Source organism: Barbus barbus (assembly GCF_936440315.1).
Source record: "Barbus barbus genome assembly, chromosome: 44".
Lineage (NCBI taxonomy): Eukaryota > Metazoa > Chordata > Actinopteri > Cypriniformes > Cyprinidae > Barbus > Barbus barbus.
This window is the reverse complement of record NC_136722.1, coordinates 17,518,889-17,542,841: the sequence shown is the minus strand read 5'-3', so window position 1 is coordinate 17,542,841 and position 23,953 is coordinate 17,518,889. Positions and strand designations below refer to the sequence as shown.

The 23,953-nt window shown below is 37.6% G+C and overlaps 3 protein-coding genes across 7 annotated transcripts; 1 reads left to right on the top strand and 2 right to left on the bottom strand.

Moving 5' to 3' along the window:
• Positions 1-242: 242 nt before the first annotated feature.
• Positions 243-5,121, bottom strand: LOC306863525 (kelch-like protein 34). The gene has a single exon (XM_079406905.1). It carries the CDS (start codon positions 3,066-3,068, stop codon positions 1,305-1,307), a length of 1,764 nt encoding a protein of 587 aa, XP_079263031.1. The 5' UTR covers positions 3,069-5,121; the 3' UTR covers positions 243-1,304.
• A 77-nt stretch (positions 5,122-5,198) lies between these two features.
• Positions 5,199-14,896, bottom strand: LOC306863526 (small muscular protein-like). Of its 5 annotated transcripts, XM_079406909.1 has the most exons (6): positions 12,775-12,949; positions 11,343-11,532; positions 10,000-10,064; positions 7,768-7,854; positions 6,859-6,993; positions 5,199-6,318 (listed from the first exon to the last, which is right to left on the bottom strand). In XM_079406909.1, the coding sequence occupies exons 3-5, from the start codon at positions 10,036-10,038 to the stop codon at positions 6,868-6,870; spliced, it is 252 nt and encodes an 83-aa protein (XP_079263035.1). In that variant the 5' UTR covers positions 10,039-10,064; positions 11,343-11,532; positions 12,775-12,949; the 3' UTR covers positions 5,199-6,318; positions 6,859-6,867. The 5 variants fall into 5 exon arrangements, with proteins under 5 accessions (XP_079263035.1, XP_079263034.1, XP_079263033.1 ...); XM_079406908.1 differs by lacking the exons at positions 11,343-11,532; positions 12,775-12,949 and adding an exon at positions 14,819-14,896; XM_079406907.1 differs by lacking the exons at positions 11,343-11,532; positions 12,775-12,949 and adding an exon at positions 14,237-14,373.
• A 1,703-nt stretch (positions 14,897-16,599) lies between these two features.
• LOC306863371 (membrane-bound transcription factor site-2 protease-like) lies at positions 16,600-22,939 on the top strand. Its single transcript, XM_079406668.1, has 11 exons — positions 16,600-16,824; positions 17,524-17,672; positions 18,118-18,256; positions 18,382-18,485; positions 19,108-19,235; positions 19,406-19,524; positions 19,607-19,787; positions 20,356-20,450; positions 20,958-21,153; positions 21,234-21,309; positions 21,438-22,939. The coding sequence occupies exons 1-11, from the start codon at positions 16,750-16,752 to the stop codon at positions 21,658-21,660; spliced, it is 1,485 nt and encodes a 494-aa protein (XP_079262794.1). The 5' UTR covers positions 16,600-16,749; the 3' UTR covers positions 21,661-22,939.
• The last annotated feature ends 1,014 nt before the right edge of the window (positions 22,940-23,953 follow it).

Here is a 23,953-nt window from a genome sequence, read left to right as displayed (position 1 = left end):
TGAATGGAGATTAACTGTTGGGTTTGTTCTGAGTCTTGGGTTGACAATGGCTTTCCTTTCTTTGGGCAGTTCAGATGGGAAAATCAGATTTTCTAATCAGCAATAGTCTAATCAGCAAACAAGGTTAGGCTGCTCATACTCAAATGTCACTAATTGTCTATTATTACCAGCAAATTTGTGTTCACAGTGATTAATAAATTAGTACAAAAAACTCACAAGCTGCAACAGACATTTTTAGCAGTAAAATCTTTTATTTATGCTTTTCCGTCTTAGCTACTCATTTGCATTGATTCATTTGTAGACTTATGTCAACAGTATTCATTTTACAAACTCAAGCCTACATATTTTTATATAACCCAGAAATGGTTACTACTACATCTAAAAATATATATTATGAAGTATATGATTAAGTTACGATATACATGCCAGCCTAGTTACTGATACTGATTTCTCTGTTTTACAAGATTTCTGCTCAACTACTGTATTTGCAGTTCACTTTATTAATTTATATTGGTATTCTAATGACATTATATTATCTGTGATGTGTCATCTAGATTTCCATGCATTGCCTGAGTTATCAGATATATCTGTGACTATGCAATTTTGTTTATCATTGCTCACTAAAAATCTCCTCATCCTCCTTCCTTTGTTCATCTGCATCCCACACACACTCAATGATCTTGATACTTGTCCTTGCCCACTTTGACTTCCAACGTACCCTTCCAAATCAATGGTCTAATTTGGCTTTCTCACTCAGCGTCTGTGAGTGTAATCTCCTTTCACAGTCTGTATCGAACATTCATGGCAGCTGTCTCTCTGTCATAAGACATTATGACTGTCACCTTTGATCTTCACTCAGTGCCAAATAGTCAAATCTTGTCCAAATTTGTCCTTATCTAGATTACTTTTCCATTTGTTTGTCTGTCCTTTCTTTACGCCTTTCAAGATGCAATGACCGGAGTGTGCAGTGGTCTGAAATTCCATCCTTAGTTCTGTCCTTTTCTCCGGTGTCTTTAAAGGATTTATGCCATTTCTCAGGACAACGTCTTTATGACAAGTCATCTATCAATGTCAACTAGTGACCTAGTTTCAGGAGCTCCTTACTGCTTGCTGTTAAACACTTAACAGCATTATACCCCCACTAAGGTCTTCTATATCTGGGTAAATAGAAATCCTGTTTTCCCTGCCACTTTACAATCCATGGATCCATGACACAAAGATAACCTCTGTCCTTCAACTCTCTCTGCCCCATGACAGCCATCTGTTTGTCTGTGTGTATGTGGGATGGTGTTTGTAATTTACTTTTAGGTCTCCGGAGGGGCTTGAAGAGTCATTATGGCACACTGAATCCCACACAAGGGTCCTGGTAGTTTACACACCTCTCTCCAGGCATCATATGCCGTGTCATACTCCAGCACATTTGTTGTACACACCTCCTGCCCTTCCTGCCATTTTCTCCCCCCGAACACAAGCACACGTCTTTCCCCTGTAGCGGTCAAACCATAGCAGAAGCGGTCATTCAGTAGGGGCTTTAGACGGGTCCACAGGTCTTGCTCAGGACTGTAGCATTCAATGTCACAGAAGGGCTCATACATTCCCAAAAAGGTGTAAATTCTTCCCCTCACTGTTGCCATCTGGTGGCCAAATCTGGCAACGGACATGTTAGAACGTTTCTGCCAGGCATGCCCTTTAACAGCATTCAGAAACAGCACTTCTTTGCTACTCTCTGGGTTGTTGACGTGGATTCCGCCTGAGATGTAGATTCCTGTTCCAATAGTGGCACAGGCATGCCCATGAACTGAATACGGTAGGGATACGCCACTGCGCCAGCACCCTTCCCTCATATTGTACCTTTCCACAGATGACAAAGCAGGCTCACCCCTCTGGCCACGTCCACCGATAGTAAATATAACACCTTCCGCCACACAGCAGGCAAACTGTGCCCTCTTCTGCAAGAGTGGTTCCATCTCCTCCCACTGCTCAAACCGTGGGTCATACCGCCACACCTGGTCAGTCACAGTCATCACAGCACTCTTCTCATTCTCCTCATCCACATGCACCAGCTCACCACCTAGTATGAATAGAAAGTTCCCAACAACGCATACTCCCTGGTGCTGTAGTTTATTTGGTAGGGATGTTGAGAGAGGCTGGAATTTCTTACTGCGAGGTTCATAGGTTAGGATCTGATTCTGGGGCCTGTTTGCTTCTGGTCCTCCTCCCACCAGAAGAATCTTGCTCTTTGTGGCTCTTAGGCTGGTGTGGACACTTTGTAGTAGTGGTTGTAGGGAACCCTGAAGGTGGTAGTTAAGTGCTTTCTGCACTACGCTGTGGACGAATGGTGTACGTAAAGCAGGTTTAAGTGCACTAAGTTGAGACAGCTCTTTAGGTGGAATCAAACCAAATCGGATCCGACTAAGCAATGCATTACTTTGCAAGGCAGATTGTGGGTTGCACTCTAGCCAGTCCAAAACCAGCTGCAGAAGGTCTATTTCCTTCACTCCCGGCATCTCCTCAGCTACGAGCACATCTTGCAAAGAATCAATGTTTAACTCCATTAGCTCAGCCTTGTATTCCTCAGATGTTAGTATTCTGCACATGTTACTGCCAATAAAAGAGTTGCTGTCGTCGAATGCTTCAGAAAGGCTGTAGCGAGCTGCTATGTTAGCAAAAAAGCAGCAGTTGTCAGGAGCAATGCTTTCAGAGATGTACCGAGTGCAAAGATCCACAGCATGGGTGATCTGTAGATAGCAGGCAGCCTGTAGAGTGACCTCCAAAGTGGAGGGTGACAGTGAGATCCATGAGGTGTAGATGAAGTCCAGTATCTGCTCCAAGCCCAGAGATGACAAGGCTGGCAAGCTGATAGTACGAGCACCGGATTCCAGAGTGTAGTCCTGAAACATGGACCAGAAGTATTCGCTGGAACAGGCTAGCAAAGTGCGATGAGCAGGGAACTCCACACCTTCTGCCTCCAAAACAACATCACACATTCGACCCTCCAGACGCAAGCTCTGGTACCGAGACAAAACCCCTTCTCCATGATTGTTGCTGAGCATCAGGTAGTAATTCATCACTTGGAGAGGAAGGGAGAGAGATAAAGGGAGTCCAGGGAATTTAGGAGTGAATAAAAGTAAGACAAAGCACAAAAGGAAGAGGAAAGAAAGAGAAGGAGGCAGAGGTGGTTAGGTCGACTTGCTCCTGCAAAAGTTGTCGAGATTAAAGAAAATAAAAAGGTCAGTACACCAGCCACGTCTGTTGGGATGTGGTCCATGACTTCTGCAGGCATCAAATGCATAAGTGCAAAGGGGAGGGTCAACCATTTCTCCTCCACCCAGTGGGCAGACAAACCTTTTGCCTCAACAAGATAGGCATGTGTTTTCTACCAGATCTCTAGAAGGGAGGGTGGAATGATGGACAGACATTTCGGGGCCACAGAGGGTAAACACAACTTCGAGCTAGTTGCCCTTTCCATTTAGCTAGATGGGAACACTGAGAGGGGTAGGGATCAGACTGGGGGTTTATTATGATATGCAGATCTGAGGTCATCTCTTGATAAATAAGGGAGTTAGTCAGCACTGTGGATTTCTGTCTGTCGCCACCAGAAGCCATATCTCACCAAGGTGACAGGAATAGAAACTCAGAGTTGATCAGAGGGACAGTCAGGACACAGTCTAGCCAGAAAAGAGAAATTAAATTGCCTAGAGGACAACGAGGACCATGGGGAGATTTTTCAGTCAGGAAAACACAAAGACAAAGAAATAAAGATTGTTTACAGTGTGCAAGTGTGATTAACAGGAGAATGTAGAAATCAACTTGTTTATGTTGGCTAGATCACTGAAGAGTGAGGTTGATTTATTGACTTGTAGTGTGTAAGTGTGATCCACAGCGAAAAGGACACATCTCAACCTCGTGAACATCATAACCCTCATCCTCCCTGAATAGCTGCTGGCTCAGAGCTGGGATAGGGCAGCATCAGGCTAGATTGCGGGGAGGGGGTATTAAATATAAGAGTGAGGGGTGATTATGATAGAGCTTCTGGTTACATTCTCACACCCTCTGCACATGATCACACTGGTTTCTCCACTGTCTAGATCATTTGCAATACAACACATCTACGAGGTAATTGGTAACAGGAGATACTTGTGAATGCACTCACACTCAAGTGCAACTGCAACTGGTCATGATGAATCATAGAGGGGTGTGCTTGTGTGTTTGCTACTTGTGTCTCAAGGAAGTGATTCTGTAGACTCACTGTTTGTACTGCCAAATCCTGTGCTCACCTTATAACCCCTTTGGATTCTCGCTTTAAAACAAGTAATTGGCCTTTTAGGGACCTTGGCATTCTTTCCACTCAAGCTCGTTGTGCATCGGTGGATATATTTAAATGCACATTACAACTTCAGGGGTCTAAATTAGACGCGTTAGTTATGCTGCACATTTTATATTTCGTCAACAAAACCAGACTCTACTTCTTTGCATGCTTGAAGATCTTTTGCAGGATCGTGCTCTCTTCCATCTATATATATTATTTATGATCAACAGTTTTACTTCTGATGAGTTTTTTTCATGCATTTAATTGCAGATACAACTGATTTATGTGTTCACTCACTTTCAGGCACTCTCTGGTCTCCCTGTTTTGACCCTTCAGCCCAGAATGCTGTCAGACCTGAGTGGCATTCTAAATATAAGTGTCTGTTCTTCTTGTTAGGGGTTTTGTTTGGCTCTAGTGGTCATGGTGAACTATTTTGATATTATCTGGTGTACATAAGGCTTACAGGTGAGAAATTCCTTTGAATTAACACACATTTCATTCTGAAATGTATAATGGAAAGCATATTGTAGCAGAGAAGACTGTATCAAGAAATCGACGGAAGTTTAGGTATGCTGAGCTTCTCGGTTAGAAGTTTTAGAACTACAGGCTCTCTCTGCATTGCATTGTGGGTATTAAGGCTAATTAATTAAGGCCTTCTTGATTAGTTAAGACAGCTGCTCACTCTCTCTGTGTTCCAGGCACCACTGCCACTATCTCTCATTCTCTCAACCAACTTCATGAGGTGCATCCTGGGAAGCTTTTCCAACAGGTTTGAATGTATTTCAATGTACACTGGACTCTTGTTGGTTGCTTGTCTTTCACTTCATGATCCAATTCACAACATACATTGTTTCAAAGTAGCCTTACAGAAAACAGAGCCTTACAAATGAAAGAATGTAGACAATTTATCTGAATTATATATGCATGTGTTTCCCAGCTCTCAATGCAGACTGACTAAGGAGCAATACATGATCTTTAATAAGGACACTTTCACTCAAAGGTCATGACACCTGCTGCTAGTAAACTAGATCATAGAGCAGTACAGACACATACGATATGATTTACAAGTGAGGAGACAAGCAGATTTACACTTAAACTGATCCAAGTTTATGTACATAACAAACCGATGGTACGGCATTTGAAATCCAGTTCTATTTGTTCAAGGATAACAAGTGCTGGCTTCCTCCTACGGGTTTGCTCTTGGAGAGAACGTGAAATCATGTTTTATTATGCAACAGCCTACTCATCTACTGCAACACACAAGAACAAAGCCATAGATAAAGAAAGAGATGTGTAGGGAGTGAAAACAAGCCTGTAGCATGAGCCGTTTTAAGTAGGGCTGTCAATCGGAGGAAACTTAATCAAATTAAATGCATGACATTCTGACTAATTAATAAAATTTATAGCAATTATTTGCATATTAATCTTCTAGACATAAAATACATTAAAAGAAAATGGATTTTACGGTGTCACATTTGTTCGAGTTGTTTTAAGACACAATCTGGCTTTTCTATAGGAGAATGGAGGAATTTTCAAATGAATCATACTAGCTAATGTCTTCAGTCTCATATATTCTGTTTTATGATTCATTGATGGTAGTAGGAGAATACAGAAGTTCTATAAAATCAAACTTTAAAGGGATAGTTTACTCGTGAGGGTGAGTAAATGATGACAGAATATGCATTTTTGGGTGAACTATCCCTTTAAGTTAAACACAGAGTACATTTGAAAATAAAATATAGAATAGCATACAGGGAGGTTTAAAAAGTGGTGACCTATTTTAGACAGACTAAACCCTGGTTCAGAGCTTTGAGTTGCTCAATTCAAATCAGTCTTTGCTCTGATATAATCCACCCCCTTAATTATTCTCGGGTCAGTAGGTAGTGTCATCATTAAGGCTTGTCGTTGATTCCTTTGCGACCGATTCTCTGGGAGTTGTGGTAAATACATGAACCTGATTGGATGGAGATAGTAACCAAAGCCTTGGATAAAATGGGGGGCGGAGTCACCTGTCAAAATGAGAAGAATTAGTTAAATGGGTTCACTGGCATTAAAAACCAGTAATCTCAAGGTAGTTTGCTTAGCAAATTCTGTTTGTATTTCTGCGGAGTGGGTCACAGAGCATGTTTTGCTCTATAATTGGGAGGTCTGTGAGGCATGCTGTGACTGCACACAACAGACGGACTTTCACTGCCCCACTGATCTGTGGGGTATTAATAGAGCCTGATTCAAGCTCATACCCCTTTCCACACTCCAGCACTGACATATGCACACTAACACACGTGCAAACTACTTTTACAGCTACTGACACCATGTGGTCATTTGTGTGAACAGCATGGAACCTTTCTAGCTGATTTCAGTGATGTGACGCATTTAGAAAACGATTGCTCTTTTGTTCCTGCTCGTATTTGTGTGTGTGTGTGTGTGTGTGTGTGTGTGTGTGTGTGTGTGTACATAAGATTGACAACCACCAAAGTTTTTTGACTAACCAAAAATGTTAGACGGGAAAAAAATGGGTGTGAGTGTGTATATTTGACTGTCAGATTTACCTGTGTTGTTTAGTCCTTGGTGACCCATCTGAGTTCACTCTTTACGTTCTGGAGCTCAGAAAGGTCAACGGCGGGGCCTGGTAGTTTCACGGCACCAGGCAGGGCCTTTTTCTCCTCTGGAGTCACTGGGGACGCCTATAAAACCAATTGTGAGAGATATTACTGAGTGGGCCTCACAAAATCTCTCAAGAACGTGTCATATTTTACTCTTAAAATAAAACGAAATAAACTTAATTTTAAATAACAAATACAATTGAAATAAATAGAATTAACAAATGAAAATAAAGCTTATTTCAGGAGCACAGTGTGATATTAATATTGTTTTCTGACATTTTAGGATAAGCAAATTTGCCTATTAATTCTTATTTAATTTTTTTTTTTAAAGTTCTGTGTTTTCTTGTGATTAAAAAACTATCGTAAAGCAGAACTAAGCATGTTTCTTATTACTAAATATAAGAAAAGCCTATTTAAATAGTTTATAGTACTTGTCATTTAAAATAAACATTGTAAAAATTGTCCACGCATTACATTAATTAACACATTAATAACAATGTAGAACATCTGTCTGTTGCTATTTAGTACTAAAAAGCTTTCTTTCTTTCTTACTTCATTATTTTTAAATTACTTTGTGCAAAAAGTGTTTATTAAACTAGTTTTTAATACTTCATGATAGTAATTATGTTGATTTTAAAACATTGTAAAAAATATTATTATTTAAATAATATTGTAATGAGAATCATCACTACGAATAATATAGATCTGATAAATAATACCAATTCTATATATTACATAATTGGATATGTTCATAAACGTGTGTATGTGTGTGTGTAATTGAAAAATCTTTCAATTTAAAATTTAAATTTATTTATAAAATGTGTGTATGTGAGCTTTCTTCCAACAGAATCTGACCTCCTCTGCATCTACTGTATCTTCTCTCCTCTTCACAGGATGTCCCGCCCCAGGACGCAGAGCCCCCATCGGAATATTAAGGTTGGCCTTCGAGAGAGACAAGAAAATCCAATGAGATGTTTAACATCGCTGCTACACCCCTGACACTGCTCGTTTCCTTCTGCAACCGCGCCTATAATCCAATCACCAGAGTACCAAAGTCATTTAAGCTCACGTAATATTGTGCAATGGTCAAGCATAGTTGTCGAAACCAAACCTTTCCACAAAACCTGCTAGACGTGTCTTCCTGCTGGAGTTTGTATTTCATAAAGAGCAAAGTGCCTGTATGAAAATGAGCAGCGGGCAACACAGATAAAACAGTGAGATGATAGACATCCTTCTGTTTGCTGAGGCCCGACGCAGACAACCTGTCTTTTTTAGTCTGGTCTTTATTATGTGGCGTCTAAACGCAGCATGTATGATAAAAACAAAGTTCAAATGTGAAAATGTAAATGTATTTACAGCTTTACATTAGAAGGAAAGTATATGGATTGTTGCCACATCTCTTTTCTTAGAAATTATTATTGTTTTTTTCTCATCCATCCTGTCATTATGGCGAATCTCACGAAAGCATGTCATATCTTACCCCAAAATCAAAAGAAAAGAAATTATACTTAGCATAAGTAGAATTATTTTCATGACAATTAAGCACATTACCCCTAAAGTTATGAATACTGTTATCCAACAGTTTTATTTATTTTGCTTATTAAATGTAATACTAATTATAAATATTAAATAACATAATAAAAATATATATAATAAAACATATTTTCACATAAAAAAGTGAGAATGGGGATTTTGTTGCATTACGGTAATGAAAATTTGGAGGGGAAAATGTTTAATTATAATAAAAATAATCTAACGTTTTTATTTCATTCTTTTTTCATTTCCACGTAGAACCGCAAACACTTATTTTTTAAATCTCTTCTGTTCTGCCTATTTTTATAAAGTATCGTCCTGCTGTATTTGTCACTCAACACTCAATTCAGTTTACAATTTTGCAATTCAGTGTTTCGATTAGAGCATGTGACGTCTCTCAACCAATCCCGAGCGCTTATAAAGATTTGGCTTTACTCCAGTTTTGCATGTATTTCATGGTCCAGTACATCAAACCCTTGAGTTTCTTCTCTTTTTCTCTCTATTTCTCTTTCATTTCTCTGGCTTTCCATCTGTATAGGCTGCTGGATGAAAACTGTTTGTTGGCTGTTTTAGGCTGTACAGTAGTGACCATGTGTTCCTGTCTTTGCATGCATGACCAGTCTTCCTTCTATCTGTGCTCTCTGACAGACCGTATCCTAAATCTTGTGCTTGGGCATTTTTTGGATTCATGTGTATATGGAGAGTTTTTATGGAAAGATAAAGGTGTCTATTTTTGGCTGAAGTGTTCAGTGTTTGTAAAAATTGTTCTCCACACTGTGGTGAACTGTTAAAATCTTTCTTTCTAAGTTATCACTCCTAGCCAGATGTATAGTTACAGGGGGGAAAGTATGTGAACCCTTTGGATTTCAGCATAAATTAGTCATAACGTGATCTGATCTTCAACTGTCACATCAATAGACAAACAAAAAAAGTGTACATTTTCATGTCTTTTTGAACACAAAGAAATGCTTGATGGAGGTTTATACCGAAAAGGGACATTTAACCAGATATTAAAACATACTTTCACATACTTTTGCCAGTGTGTAAAATAAATATATGAAAACATATCATTTTTTGCTGTTATTTGTAGACTTTGTGCAGACTTCACGTTCAGGTCACATTTTCACCAATTTATGCAAAACCATAGAGTTTACATAGATTTTCCTTTCAACTGTATACTGATAAGAAAAAGGAAAACGGCTGTAAGGACTTTAGTTAAAGTGTACAAGTCTATTTTTATATAAATTGTTTCTGTTTGGATAAGAAATGTTTTTCTACCAAGAAGAAAAAAGCTGGACACATCAAAACCATAATGTATTTCATGTACTTGTGAATGGCCTTGTGTGAGTACTGTAATGCAATGTACATTGAAATGTGTTTTTACTTAGTAGGAACTGGCTTTTCAGATTAAAATATTTAATGTTGACAAGTTTGAGTGTTTTGAGCAAGGAAAAGCACACCATTTGAGTGCCAATAAAATCAATACAGAAGTTCAAAATTCCCACTGTACACTCTTCTTAAGTTGCATACAAATAAAAAACAAACAATACTCACCTGCAGGGCTTTTACATTGGACGACGGCTGTTTAGACATTCTGTGCGGTTGTGTCCACGTTCCTGCTGTAGAAGAGACAGAAAGAGACTGAATGCATTGATCAGATGGACAGAAAGCCCCAGTGTGGGTCTGAATGCATTTATTTCGTCTATAGCTTTGTCTATGTAAGTTACAGAGAGCTGGGGAAAACTAAAGCCCCCTGTGGCTCTCAGGTGCCCGTGGATAGTCTTTCAGTTGCTTAGTGACTCCTGCAGTGAGGAGCAGGTAGCAGCTCTTACCCCTGAATCATTTATGTTAACATGGAGAGAACAGGGCTGGGATAACACACACCTACACACTCTTTATACTGGATATGAAACATAAAGTGGAATATATTGTATATTGTAAATGAATAAATGGCTGCTCATTAATAGCACAGGGAGACTTGAGAGTGAAATAATCAGATATGCTTCATTCAAGTAGGAATTTTGTCTCAGATGATTCTCCAAACACTTTATAGGATAAAATAAAAGAGAAACAATTAGACAGAGTTTGTAATGAACTTTTGTGTTTTGGTGTATCTAAGCTTAGTTGGTGACGGTTCAGATCACTGAACCCAAGATTACTGGGATATTTTTCTTAAGAGAACTATATCTTAAAACAAAAAAATGGAAAATAGGGTTTAAATTGGGTCGCATTCCTGTCTAGAAGAAAGCCATTGTTATATTTTCACTCATTCATTAATCAATAAATAAATATACAGATTAATAGTTCAGGCTATAGACTCAGAAGGTAGCCTATCAATGGATATTTATCATTGCCATCATTATTTTTTATCAATTAATATTTATAAAACAATATCAGTTTTAGTATCATTTGAACAATATGGGATTTATGGTCTGCAAAAAAAAAAGATTAATAACAGCCTTATTTGGAAAAACCAGAAAGAATATCAAATTCTGTATTTAAAAAAAAAAAAGAAGAAGCATAATATTTTTTATAATAATTAATAATAATAACACACACACGCACATATATAAACGTAGATGCGATTAATCACATAATATATATATTTATATTAATAACATAATATATATTTGAGAATGAATATATATATATATATATATATATATATCTGTGTATTTATATAAACATAAATATACTCAGTACACACACACACATATATATGGGGGGAGGGGGTACAGAATTTTATTGGTATTATTCTATAAAACTAATATATAAAAATGATGAATGAGGACATGCAATGAGAAAGCAGCATTTCCTAAGAATGACCTGGAGGGAAATTGAAAAAGACATTTACATACTTGACAACACAAACCAACGCGGAAACAAACACATTTCACCTTCACGAACAGAGGAGAATGCATGCTGAATGACTCATGTTGTTGGAAGGTGTTCGGAAATATGTAAAATCACCCGGTGTCCTAATGAACACAGCTGTAGGCAGATGAGCTTTGATTATGTGCTTGCAGGGAGCTTTCTGCCCGTAATTTGCTCGGTTATGCTGCTGATGGAACATCCCGCTGAGAATACCTGGGATATAAGAGGAATCCTCCTGAGTACTACAGCCAGCATGCATGGTATCTGCAATATTCATACCAATACTTTCTGGCTTTCAATATCCCTCTCCTTTTTTAACTTAATACGGGTCTCGGTGGGGCAGCAAGGATTGGTAGGGTTCACAACCTTAGCAACCGTAACCAGGGATGTTATTTGCACATCAACAGCAGTGCATTAGTAATAGTTGTGTGGATTCACTGCTGCCGAGTGTTGAGCTAAATTTACCTTTCAAAGAGCAACAGAGCAGCTGTCCAACACTCTTCCAAAATACCCTTCTAAAACTCCTCAATGTCCAAAATATCAGTCAAAGATTCAACTAAATAGTCTAAAAAAACATAACTGAAGCATAAACCTAGGACCAAATCATCTCTGGCAAAAACAAATTGTGTTTTAAGTTTCTAGATTTATTACCTTCCATCTCAAACTCTAAATTTAACCACCTACAGGATCACAAACCCCACCAGATCCTGAAATCTCACACTGAATATTACATCTTCAAAAACTCCCACAATGGTTTCACAGGTGCAATTTATTTGCATTTAATTCACACTATGACTGGAAGTCTCCCAGAAATTCTAGACCTTTCCAACTGGTCTGACCAGATTTTCTCTTTTAGTAAAAAAAAAAGTGCATTTGATATTCAAAACATCCAACAAAATGTCGAATGGTTTGTTCATCAAATTCATTGAATGTATTATTTGTAATAACACTATTTATTATGTAAATCATCAAACGTCGTCACAATCCTATGTTTAGATTGTTCTGTGCCAAAACCACAAGACAGACAGAAAAATATATAATTTACATGCGTATCATCACGGAATGCTAATGCTTATGTAAAAGTACAGTTACGGTCCATATTAAACCGGCCTGTTGTTTTAGAATGTGTTATGTAGGCCCGAATCCTGAGTCATTATGACAGAGTCCCACGCAAACAAAACATATACATAACTCATATGAAATTAGTAAGAATTAGTGTACTTTTAGAGGAAGCTAAAGAAAAGTTCAGTCTAAAAACGTCAAACTTTGAAATGTTCTGATTTAGACTAATTCTATTTGTCTCATTATCATCACGATACTATTTGGCATAATTTACCTAAAAGAAAAGCAGTCTATTATATTTATTGTGATATTTAACAATCTTTATAGTTTCACACACATCCACATGAACACAATCACATACACAACCTCCCACTGTCCTCAAAAGTCACATACCTGCTGACGTAACAGTAAACCGCTGTGAGACAGACAGGACAAATATCAATCTTTCTCTCTCTCTCTCTCTCTCTTCTGTCTTTCCCTTAATGGACTAAAGCAGTCTTGACTTCTGTGGTCCGGTTCTGGTTCTGTTCAACACCTCTCTCTTTCTTTCTGTCCCTCACTCCAGGCTGAAGAGGAGCAGGGGATTCCGCTCATATCTGGGATTTGTTCACACTATAAATAGTAGTGTGATACACAGAGGGGACCTGCTTTCTGTCCACCCTGACTGTTCACTTCACAGAAGCTATATATGATCCACTATAGCCTCATTCACAGTCCTATTACTATATACAGTGGGGTCCAAACATCTATAAAGTGAGAATCTGCGATTCAAATTGAAATTTAAACATGGAAATAAACATGAGTTTTGAATAAGAATATTAAAATGAATAAGAAATATTAAGCACTATTTCTATGTCAAATTTGTGACCCTGGTCAAGTAAATCCTTCATACAAACGTTAAGATTTTTTTGCCTCCATTTAAACAAGATGGTCCTCGGATCATTTAATATAATAATAATATAATAATTTATATTATTAACATTTTGGGTATGATATTAATAATATTTTACACACATTTATTTATTTTTATTTTATATACATAAAATATTTATTTTATATTAATATAAACTGGAAATATGAAATACAGAATCTAATAATAATAATAATATAAAATATTAGTTTTTAAATATCTGTCTATCTATCTAGCACACACATAAACATATATACATACATACAATAAACTTATTTCATGTTATTTCGTATTTGTAATTTTATAATACAGTTTATATTAGAATTATTTTAATATAAATTATTTTAATTTATTTATTTAGTAGTAATATGAATAATTTTGCCTAAAAAATAATATACTGCATATATCATATATTATCTTATTCAATTATTTATAAAACAAGATTATTAAGATAATTAATAAATAAATAAATTATTATTATTATTATATATGACAATATATGGAAAAATCTAAATATTACTGGTTTATATACAGTATATATCATGTGTTTTATATTAATTATATAAATAAGTAAACTTAACCTAGTCATCTTAGACTTTTTGGACCCCACTCGATGTGCCCACAAGAAACCCAGAATTACAACAGCATCGATTAAAAATTTCTACATTTTAAATTGCATTTTTAAATCACCACCAAGCTTGAGTATGATGCATATTTGCATCTATGTATAAATGTGTGCTAAGTGGGTATATTTAGGAGACCTAGATCAAAATGTCCTGAATATGCCTGAACCTAAGCGAGAACGTACAAATTACAGCAATACTAAATCACATTATGAAAATGGAAGAAAAAGAGAGTTCAGAAAGAGTGACTGGTGAGAGATGAATAGACTTTGCCCTTTGCACGAAACGGGACACTGATACCATGACCCCCCTGTGCCCTTACCTGTTCAGCTGCCAGCGTGAGGTCCACACCTCCTCACTGCTTTGTGTTCTACTATGATGGCCAGTCAAAAACCCTGCCTGTTCTCTGTAAGGTCCTCTCCTGCTGTCTTCCACGCAGTCAGAGAATCACAGAGCGACAATACTTATTAAGATCATGACCTAATTTAGGCTCCTGCACGCAGAGCCCAGGGATACATCTGATTGGCCCACGGTTTGACATGACGACCCATTCCCAGTGGTAGCAGCTCTGCCAGTTTAGAGGAGTTTCAGATCTTAAACTAGGCAGATTTTGACCCACAAGCGGACAGGTATAAACAAATGATGTTGCACATAATTTCACTGAATGTTGATTTCTTAAACAGAACTTGGTGCTATAGTGACACCAAAATCATTAGGTTTGAGTGCACAGACTGGTATAATGTATACTTTGCTTCCACTCGCAAGAATAAAAGCGCCTGCCAAATGCATAAATAGTCAACGTGATTGAGCCTAATGCACTAAACTAACTATTTGCAAGGCTAAATATCAAACTACAACCATAAAATGGAAAATTACAGACTGTTAAAGCATCTTCTGTCCTTACCTGGTGCCACTAGGACTTGATGTGTGATCCTGCTCACTCAGTTCCTTTACTGCTGAGTATAAACCTCTACTGGAGCTCAGAGCTGATGGGGAAGGTGTCCTCTACAGACAGCAGAGCTATGCAAATCCTCACCTGAATTCTCCTCCCTCTTCCTGGCATCACAAACTTTCTGCTCATCCTGCCAGTCAGCACATATACTACAGGTCAAACACAAGTATTAAATCCTAGAATCCTTTTTAATGTGCATGTAACATTTACATGCAAAGATCCCATTACGGTGCAGCTTGAAAGTGGCGAAATGCATGGTTGGCCCATGCAAATATTGTTGAATTTCATTAACAGGTCATAGAAGGTGAGTGGAATATAATGGCACTGTCCTTTCAGTGACTGTTGCCTATTTTACATGAATCTCTCCTTATGGGCACATGGCATTATGAAACCAGCGGCATCCTCTCTTATGTATTCATAAAAGGCTGCCATAATCGCTGTCTATCTAGACCGCCATCTCAGATAATAAATAATTTAATAAAACCTCTAGAAAAATATCACTCCCACCCAGAAAGGCTTGTTTCCCGGATTTGAGGGGATTTATCACAATTTTCGTTTGTTCCCATGTGCTTTGCATTCAAAACTGCTGCACTTTTTCATAAGTTTTACTATAACAGTGCCTTTAGTGACAAATTGAGCACCTTTTTGGTTGACTGCCATCATTTGCTTATAGGTCAACAAGTAATGCCTGATACGTCTTAATTAAATTGCACATTTAAAAGCAAGTCTTGTGAGTACAAAAACCACAGAGGCCAAATTTGTTTAGCTGGAAACTAAAATGTACTTCACAGATGCGACTATGGTGCAAATAAGATGTGATGTCATGCTTCAGCAAATGCAAATGAAAAGCACATTGAGTTTTTTTAGCTGCACTGCAAAACAGAGACATTCGATTTCTGAGCAAATCGCTTTGTGTGTCGGATCTTTCAACTGAAACAATTAAACAGGCTCACAAAACTGGTGTTGTGCGATTCCTGTGTCTGCTTCACTGGTCCCATGCCTAATGCCCACACTAAATGTACTGGAGACTGGGGTGTCAGAGACAGTCCATTCACGAATCAGACTAAAAAGTCTGGGTAAAGGACTATCTGAATCAGAGTCAACATCAACCAACATATTAATAAACCGAGAATCGACATTGTAATTGACTTTCTATAATTTGTAATGACCTAAGAACCGATGAGTCAGCTGATATGCATTTAGAGTGAAAAAAAAATGGACTGAAAAGTTATTTGAGAATTATAGCTACCTTACACGCAAGTCCAAATGAAGTGAGCCAAAAAATGTCCAATGAGTCTATACTTTTTTTTTCTTTTTTTGTTTACTAACTATTACAAATAAAACATACTGGAAATGTAGGACTTGTATTGTAATTTTAGCAACACACATAGCCCATATGAAATTGAATTTAGTATTTTTAATGTGAATATAGCCTAAATCATATATATCTATGGCCTAAATTATATTAGGTTTTGAATTACTTAACGCCTCATTAGCTGAATAGCAACAACAAACTGAACTGAGACACACACATATTACAACAATTACCCTTATTTAATTCAAATTAAAAACGTGAGAGAATGCGATGAAGACAAATCACTGAATCGTTCTGTTTGAAAGAACCGGTTCACGGAAATGATTCGAGCTACGTGCTCGATTGCTCTGTGATTGTGAGGCACTGCTCTGCCTCTGACAAAAGTAAACAGTCTGGCTCGATTAGTTAGACTGCGTTTGGACATCGTAATTCACGCAAACGCGGAAGCGACGGCTTCCACGGTGTTTTGTACACAGTGGATGTGTGGTGTCGTGTTTGACAATCGGAACTGTAAAATCATTTGTCTCTGGATTTGGACGCTCTTGAGACGCATGCAGCCCGGTGTGCCATGATTCCCATAGCGGTGGTGGTGTGTGTGATGGGCGGGTGGTGTACAGTATATCTGGCGGACACCCTGCTGCGGGTAAGGCGGATCTCACCAGTACAACCATTCATTCATTACTAGAGTTAACAGTAGAGAGTACAGAGGTGTTTGCTGCTTAAATAATGGAATCGATTGTTATTGATACTTTCTAATTTGTCAAGGACATTAGATGATAAGCGCAGCATTTTTTGAGCAGCATGTTTATGTACCATTTTATGTACATTTATTAAAACGAGTAAAAATGTTTGGACATTGTACGTTACAATGATTTTTTTTTTGGTGCAAAACGTGCCATGTTTTTCAGCATTACCGTGAAGCTACCATGTAGTATGTAAATCATAATTTTAGTTGCATAGCATATCTCAAAGTATCATAATATTTATTATCTGATGTATTACTGTACCATGGTACTGCCTTGTTTTTAGTTCAGTTTTTCATTTTCCACTTTAAAAGTTATTCAGTGTTAATTCTAAATATAGTCATATACAGTTACTCTCACTAATGTAAGAGTTTATGAAAATGTATGCTTTTTAAAGTAAAATGGCTTTAGACATAACTTGGCAACACATAGTTTCCAACAGCTGTGGTAAAAACATTTTTTAAATAATCATCTTTTTATTCCGTAGCAAGCAATACTACTGTATTATTTTTTTTAGCACAAACTATTGTACCTACCTCAATATAAATCCCTATCACATCCTTAATAACTGTTTTTCTCTCTCTCTCTTTCACCTTCAGTCATTCAGTTCGGTGAAGAACCGTTATGAATCCTGGTTATCCTCGAACGGATTCACCCTCTCTCCATTCCATATTAAATGGCACACCAGCATCTTCAACCGTCTGTTTGCAAGATGTGCTCATCTCAACCCTCACTTTCTCTACATCTGGTATGATTTACAGTCCTCAAATCAGGTTTTTTATTTTTGCATGTTCAGATGCTTATTATGAACTCCTTAACATTTATTGCTGTAATATACAGAGCTGTCAGTCTTTTGATTCTAAATGAAAAAAATCGACTTCTTTTAATATAAACTGTATAATCTATATAAAGACACGTAAACCTCTCTTGCTTTGCTTTGGTTTCTATTGGTGTGACTGTTGCCATATTAAATCCACAGTGATGATATTTATTAAATTTTTCTTCCAGCTTTAGTCATTAAACAATTCTTAAGCTGCTTATGATGAGAGCAGGGCATTATGGGTAACCACCCTCCCTCCCCCACATATCCACAAATAATCTCCTTTTATTTCTCAATCATCATAATAAAAGAATGAAAAATCTAAAATCTAATCTGAAAATATACCAAAATGTTTTGCGTGTTGCTGTTTTAGGTTCAGTGCTGGTATGGTGTTCGGGATTCTGGCGATGTTTGGCTCTGTGGTTCTTCTGAGCAAAACATTGCTGCAGACTTTGAGTCAGATGATGGCAGAGACACCAGAGGGGTCACATGAACAGGTCTTGCAAGTGGTGGTGAGTACAGAAAAGCTCTGTAGGAATTAGATAATGATGGTGCACTTTTGTTTAACAGTGATGAACTGTGAACCATCTGTGCTCAGCCTGATCATTCTAGTCATTTTTATTTTTTTTGTCATCAGGTGCCTGGTGTGAACCTTCCCGTCAGTCAGCTGGCCTATTTTTTCATTGCTATCTTGGTTAGCGGAGTCATACATGAGTTTGGCCATGGGGTGGCAGCACTCAGGTAAACTAACCATTTCAAAGATGCAATGTCATTTCTGTTTCACTAGCAACAGCAAAAAAATTTAACACTTGCTTGTCCCACATTAAGCCAGTATAGGTTAAAGTATTCTTATAATAATGTAAAAAAAACTTTTGGAATCTTTTTGCAATTCCTGCAGCTTTAAGATGACTATGTCCTAGTGGAGCAAAAACAAGATTATCTTTACAATCAGACATTTAAATTCTCACAGAGTAAATCTTTAGATTTTTGCATAAATGCAAACATTTTGTTTGCTTTTGGAAGAGTCACTGACATTAAGTCCGTTTGTTTATAATGTCTCATAATTTATAAGAAAATTACTTGCGTTTTAATGCTTGACTGTTCTAAACTTTGCATGCACATTGGAGAGAGTTAGCCACTATTAATTATTGTCAGAAGTTTTGGGTGGAGCTGCTCCATCGCAAACTCAAGTCTCACTCCATTTGACTAGTAAAATTCTGTGAAGTCTCCGTGTAATGTAAGTAAAGTATTTCTTGGCTTGTTCCAAGTCTAGTTATAAAAGAAAATCTGGTGTGTTCTGTTGCAAAGAAGCTTGTTTTAAATTTACGCGGAGTGTAAACATTTTTCTGCATGTTCTTCTCAGGGAGCAGGTGAGGTTGAATGGTTTTGGCATGTTCATGTTTGTGGTTTATCCTGGAGCTTTTGTAGACCTCTTCACCACACATCTGAATCTCATCTCTCCAGTCCAGCAGCTCAGAATATTCTGTGCCGGTAAGACTTTTTAAACAAGCACAATACAACAAATCTTGCATATCCATTTTCATAAAACCTCCACTAGATGGCTTTATTTCCAAACCTAACATTTTGTTTAGCCACTATTACCTGTAAACAACCTTTATAAAAGTATATAACATTTTTCTACTCTCTCTGTCTTGGTGCAGGTGTGTGGCACAACTTCATGCTGTGTGTTGTGGCCCTCAGTTTCTTGTTCCTGCTCCCCATCTTCCTGTTTCCCTTCTATTACACTGGAGCAGGGGCACTTGTAATTGAAGTGGTTGAGGTCAGGTCACCTGTCATCTTTTAGTTTTATATTTAGATGATGTCTTTAGTGCATGAGATCAGTTTTTGGTTCGTTTTCACAGGGCTCCCCATCAAGTGGACCTCGTGGGCTGTTTCTAGGAGATCTGGTTTCCCAGCTGGAGGACTGTACTGTCTGGGGAGTGCAGGACTGGCAGAACTGCGTTCAGCATCTATCCCATAATCCTCAGACGGGATACTGCATTCACACTGAAAAGCTGCAGCTCAGTTGGATGGCTGGAAGAGGTACTGACCTGCCTTATACTCTATTGTTTAAAAGTTTGGGGGGGTCAGTAAGATTATTTTTTGAAAGCTTTTATTGAGCAAAGATGTATTATATTGATCAAAAGTGAAATTAAAGATGCTTATATTGTTACAAATCTTTTTATTTCAGATAAATGCTATTAGTTTGTACTTGCTATTCACCAAAGAATCTACAAAAGTAATATGGTTACTTAAAATATCAACATTGTAATTGACTTAAAACAAAACTATTAAGCAGCACAACCGTTTTCAACACTGATAATAAGAAATTTATAAACAGAAAATCAGCATATTAGAATGATTTCTGAAGGATCACGTGACACAGAAGAAGAGTAATGATGCTGAAAATTCAGGAATTACATATTTTCAAATAGAAAAGTTATTTCAGATTTGAATGATATTTCAAAATATTACTGTTTTTACTGTACTGCACAAGAAACGTTTTAAAAATCTTGTCGCCCCCACACTTTTGAATGGTAGTGTAAATAGAGATGTGTAAATTCAGTATTACCAATATTTGTTCACCGATTCTGATTTTTCTTCCACTCAGCATTCAAGCGTCTCGATGGCACTATGGAGTGCTGTGGGAACAACAGCTTGACAGATCTCTGCTTCTCTTATAGTAATAATGTGGAGAGCAAATTGGTAAGACAAACAGCTTTTCTGAAATCTCAGCTAGTATTTGGGAATTTTATATAAATTAGAACTGTTATAAAACTTATATTAGTTGATTCTACCAAATTTGCCACAAGTTAAACATATTAAGGTTCTGCAATATATAAATATATTGTGGAAACTTAAATTCCTGTAGAGCTGCTTTGCAACGATTTGTATCGTAAAAAGCGCTATACAAATAAACTTGAATTGAATTCTGTTTGCTTTGTTTTAGTATTAGAAATAAGCTCTATGGCACCTAATTGCTAAACACTGCAAACATTTTATCATTGTAATATTGTGAATATTTAAAGTGTGCTGTTGGCTCAAACAAGTCTTTGCATGTCTTAAATAGATATCCGAAAAAATATCTGAAATGAAAACACTGGTCCATTTTACACTGTATATCTTACAAAAGGAAGGGAAAATGATTTCTTGCCACCTCAGTCTTGGGTGTTTTTGACACTTTAAACTATTGCTGTTTTTCGCCCTTGCTAGTTTGCCTGCCTGCCGGTCAGAAAAACCATTGAAGCAAGCCGTACATGCCGTACAAACACAGACTGTCAAACAGACTTCATCCCAAGCTTGTGTTTAATCCCGTCTCTGGAGAACCAGACCAGACTGATTCGGGTTAAACACCCGCCGCAAACAGACATGCTGTTTGTCGGCTACCCTTCACACCTACAGTATTCAGGTCAGACAGATTCTGTTTTTATTTAATCAGGTTTGTGCAAACAATCTTGTTTTAAAAAATGGTAATTTCTTTATTTTTAGTGAGTCTCACCAACTTCGTTCCTCGTTTGGGCTTTCTTCATCCAGACCTGCCTGTCATGCTGGAGACTTTCTGCAAGTATCCTTTCCACACGATCAGTATTGGTTAATTTTGGAAGCAAACATAATAAATGAACCTTGAATTCTGACCAGGAGGTATTGGTTTTGTCACTGCTGTTAACTAGCCTTAACATCTTGTGTGTTGAGATATCTGGTCTCATTATCGGGGGCCCTGGCAGTGGTAAACGCTGTTCCGTGTTTTGCGCTGGACGGCCAGTGGATACTCACAGCGTTCCTAGAAGCCACATTGAGCTCTGTGATCCCAGAGAGGAACAACCGAGAGCTGATTGGCTTCTTTTTTCTGCTGGGGGGCAGTGCCCTTCTAGCGGCCAACGTGGCTCTGGGTCTGTGGATGGTCACAGCACGATAACATACAGCCATCTCCTCCAATCACACTGTTGGGGGAAATTGCTTTCTGAAGAATCTTCTTATACTAATAGAGGAGTCAATCAACTGGGTGGTTTTACCTTTGCTGGTAATTGCCAGATTGCCCCTCCCCCTCCCCCTGAGAGGGCAGCCAGAGGGTTTAGAGTGCCGCTGTGTTCTTAGGTTTGAATGGCTCCGCTATAAGCAGTGAAGTGGTCTTGAAGCTGCATGATTTACACAGTGATCTCAGGACAGTGCCAACAGTGCCCTCTTTGATAAATACATTATCACATTGTGTCAAAAATATTTATGTTAACCCAGAAATGACACTATAGAGAATTTTGTAGGCATTATTTGCCTGTTTGGCCTGTCTTCCTGAAGTACATAATCACACATAGTATGTGTAGTTTAACATTCAAGTGTCTGTAGTTCAGTTTTCCGCACACCAGCTCAACCCAAAAATGTACAAGTGTACTACATAAATAAAGCCAATAAAGTCCCCAGTTGAGAAATTTGGCAAGTAAAAACATAAAACAGGTGCACCGAGTAACCTATAATCATTTTGAAAAATATGTTTAAAGTCATGTACACTCGCATTGTAATGCAATGCAAGTTGAGGAATTGAATCATTGAAGTAACATACAAATGGTGACATGTTCAGACCACACAACCAGCCAAATTTTTATTTTAACTCAATGCTAAAATCATTTGTATGATGGCATCTGTAACTGAAAATGTTTGCTGTTGCATGATGCTGCATCCACACCACTAGGTTTCAGTATACTGCTTCAGATGGTTGCCATCAACTAGCATAGCATCAACCAAAAAACTGAGTGCACCTTAAAAACAATGTAAACTGAAAATTAAATGCATACAATGTTAACTAACCACACATTTGTATATATAGGGACTGGACACAGCATGAAACTGTACACTACTGCAGTATTATTGAACTATATGAGGCTAGCTTTAGTTGCTTATTCAGAGATCGAATGGCTAATCTGATTCTTTTTATACAGAGTTCTATGTTCTGGCACAACTGTGAAATGTTCAGGATGACAAGGGTTATCAATTGCTAAACATGCTCTGATGTGCATGGGAAGCGTTCATATCGTTTATGATCTGTATACTGTGAATATTTTCCCCAACAATTAGCCTGTGGGTTGAAAATGCACTAAAATACAAATGAGTTTTTAAGGTAGCTACTTTATCTCTTTGTCTTTGTTGTCATTCCTGACCCATTGTACATATGTTAATAAAGGAACAAAATTTGCATAAACCTTCCTGTGTCTTTTTTTTTTTTGTAGAGACATCAGTACTGTGAACATGTTTACTAAGTCTGATGGCCCTTCTGCCTGTCTGAAACGTCACACGGAAGTTCATAATGTGAATTTCATATTTGAAAATGGATTGGGAAAATTAGGATGGAAGTGATATAAAATGTATAGTAATCCTTGCAGAACATTTTCTGCCATTAGATGTCAGCATTGTCCTATTTGAAGCTGAATTTTGAGTTTTAGAAAATTAGACCTGAGGAAAAGTGTTTCATCCTATTGTTGTTGGATATTATTTTGTCATGATGTAGAGACCCGATTATAATACTGAATGCATTTCCTTTTTAGAAACATCTTACCACAGTGACTGACAAGGGCTGCCAATCAGGCTGGACATGATGTGAGGATATTTTAAGAAAAGACATGAAGTGATCGAAATATGTGATAGTCTGAAAATGTTTGGAGTGGAGTGGCTGTTGTCAGGACTGTAAGAAAAACGAGTTACTGATGACAGCTGGGTTTTTAAGGTGTTGAAGTTCTCAGCGAGGAGGATAGTTATTTTATGACAATGGAAATTTAACGTCTTGTTCATCTGTTGTCAGAAAAGGAGCCTGTAAGGGCTGTAGCACGTTTGTTGGCTAATGGACACTGAATGCGTGTGTGTGTGTGTGTGTGTGTGTGTTGTCGTTCTCAAGGACATCAGAATGTGGATTGATCTCAAAGATGGAGGCTGGCAGCGAGTTAATGGTTTCAGCATGTCTCTTTTCCCCTGCTGCAAGGCACTATGGGAAAATGTTAGCAATTATGTGGTCAGCGTGCCAACATTTGTCATCTCCAACCAAATATATTTGAACTTGTATGACTTTGAGGTTTTTACTACTTTATATTTTTTTACAAAGTTTCTCTCAAAGGATCATTCCATGGGAATCTTGGCTCGTTTTTGGACAACCTGCATGGTCTGCAAACATTATTGCACTTTTCATACTGTATCGATTGCTATCATCAGACATGTGATCTGTTTAT

What these genes read in the sequence shown, in the direction of transcription:
- LOC306863525 (XM_079406905.1), bottom strand. Translation starts at nt 3,068, where the DNA reads ATGAATTACTACCTGATGCTCAGCAACAATCATGGAGAAGGGGTTTTG.
- LOC306863526 (XM_079406908.1), bottom strand. Translation starts at nt 10,038, where the DNA reads ATGTCTAAACAGCCGTCGTCCAATGTAAAAGCCCTGCAG. An exon ending in CCAATGTAAAAGCCCTGCAG is followed by an intron (nt 7,855 to 9,999) that starts GTGAGTATTGTT and finishes TCTCTCTCGAAG; the next exon opens with GCCAACCTTAATATTCCGAT. An exon ending in ATACAGTAGATGCAGAGGAG is followed by an intron (nt 6,994 to 7,767) that starts GTCAGATTCTGT and finishes TTGGTTTTATAG; the next exon opens with GCGTCCCCAGTGACTCCAGA.
- LOC306863371 (XM_079406668.1), top strand. Translation starts at nt 16,750, where the DNA reads ATGATTCCCATAGCGGTGGTGGTGTGTGTGATGGGCGGGTGGTGTACA. An exon ending in CCTCACTTTCTCTACATCTG is followed by an intron (nt 17,673 to 18,117) that starts GTATGATTTACA and finishes TTGCTGTTTTAG; the next exon opens with GTTCAGTGCTGGTATGGTGT. An exon ending in TTGTAATTGAAGTGGTTGAG is followed by an intron (nt 19,525 to 19,606) that starts GTCAGGTCACCT and finishes TCGTTTTCACAG; the next exon opens with GGCTCCCCATCAAGTGGACC.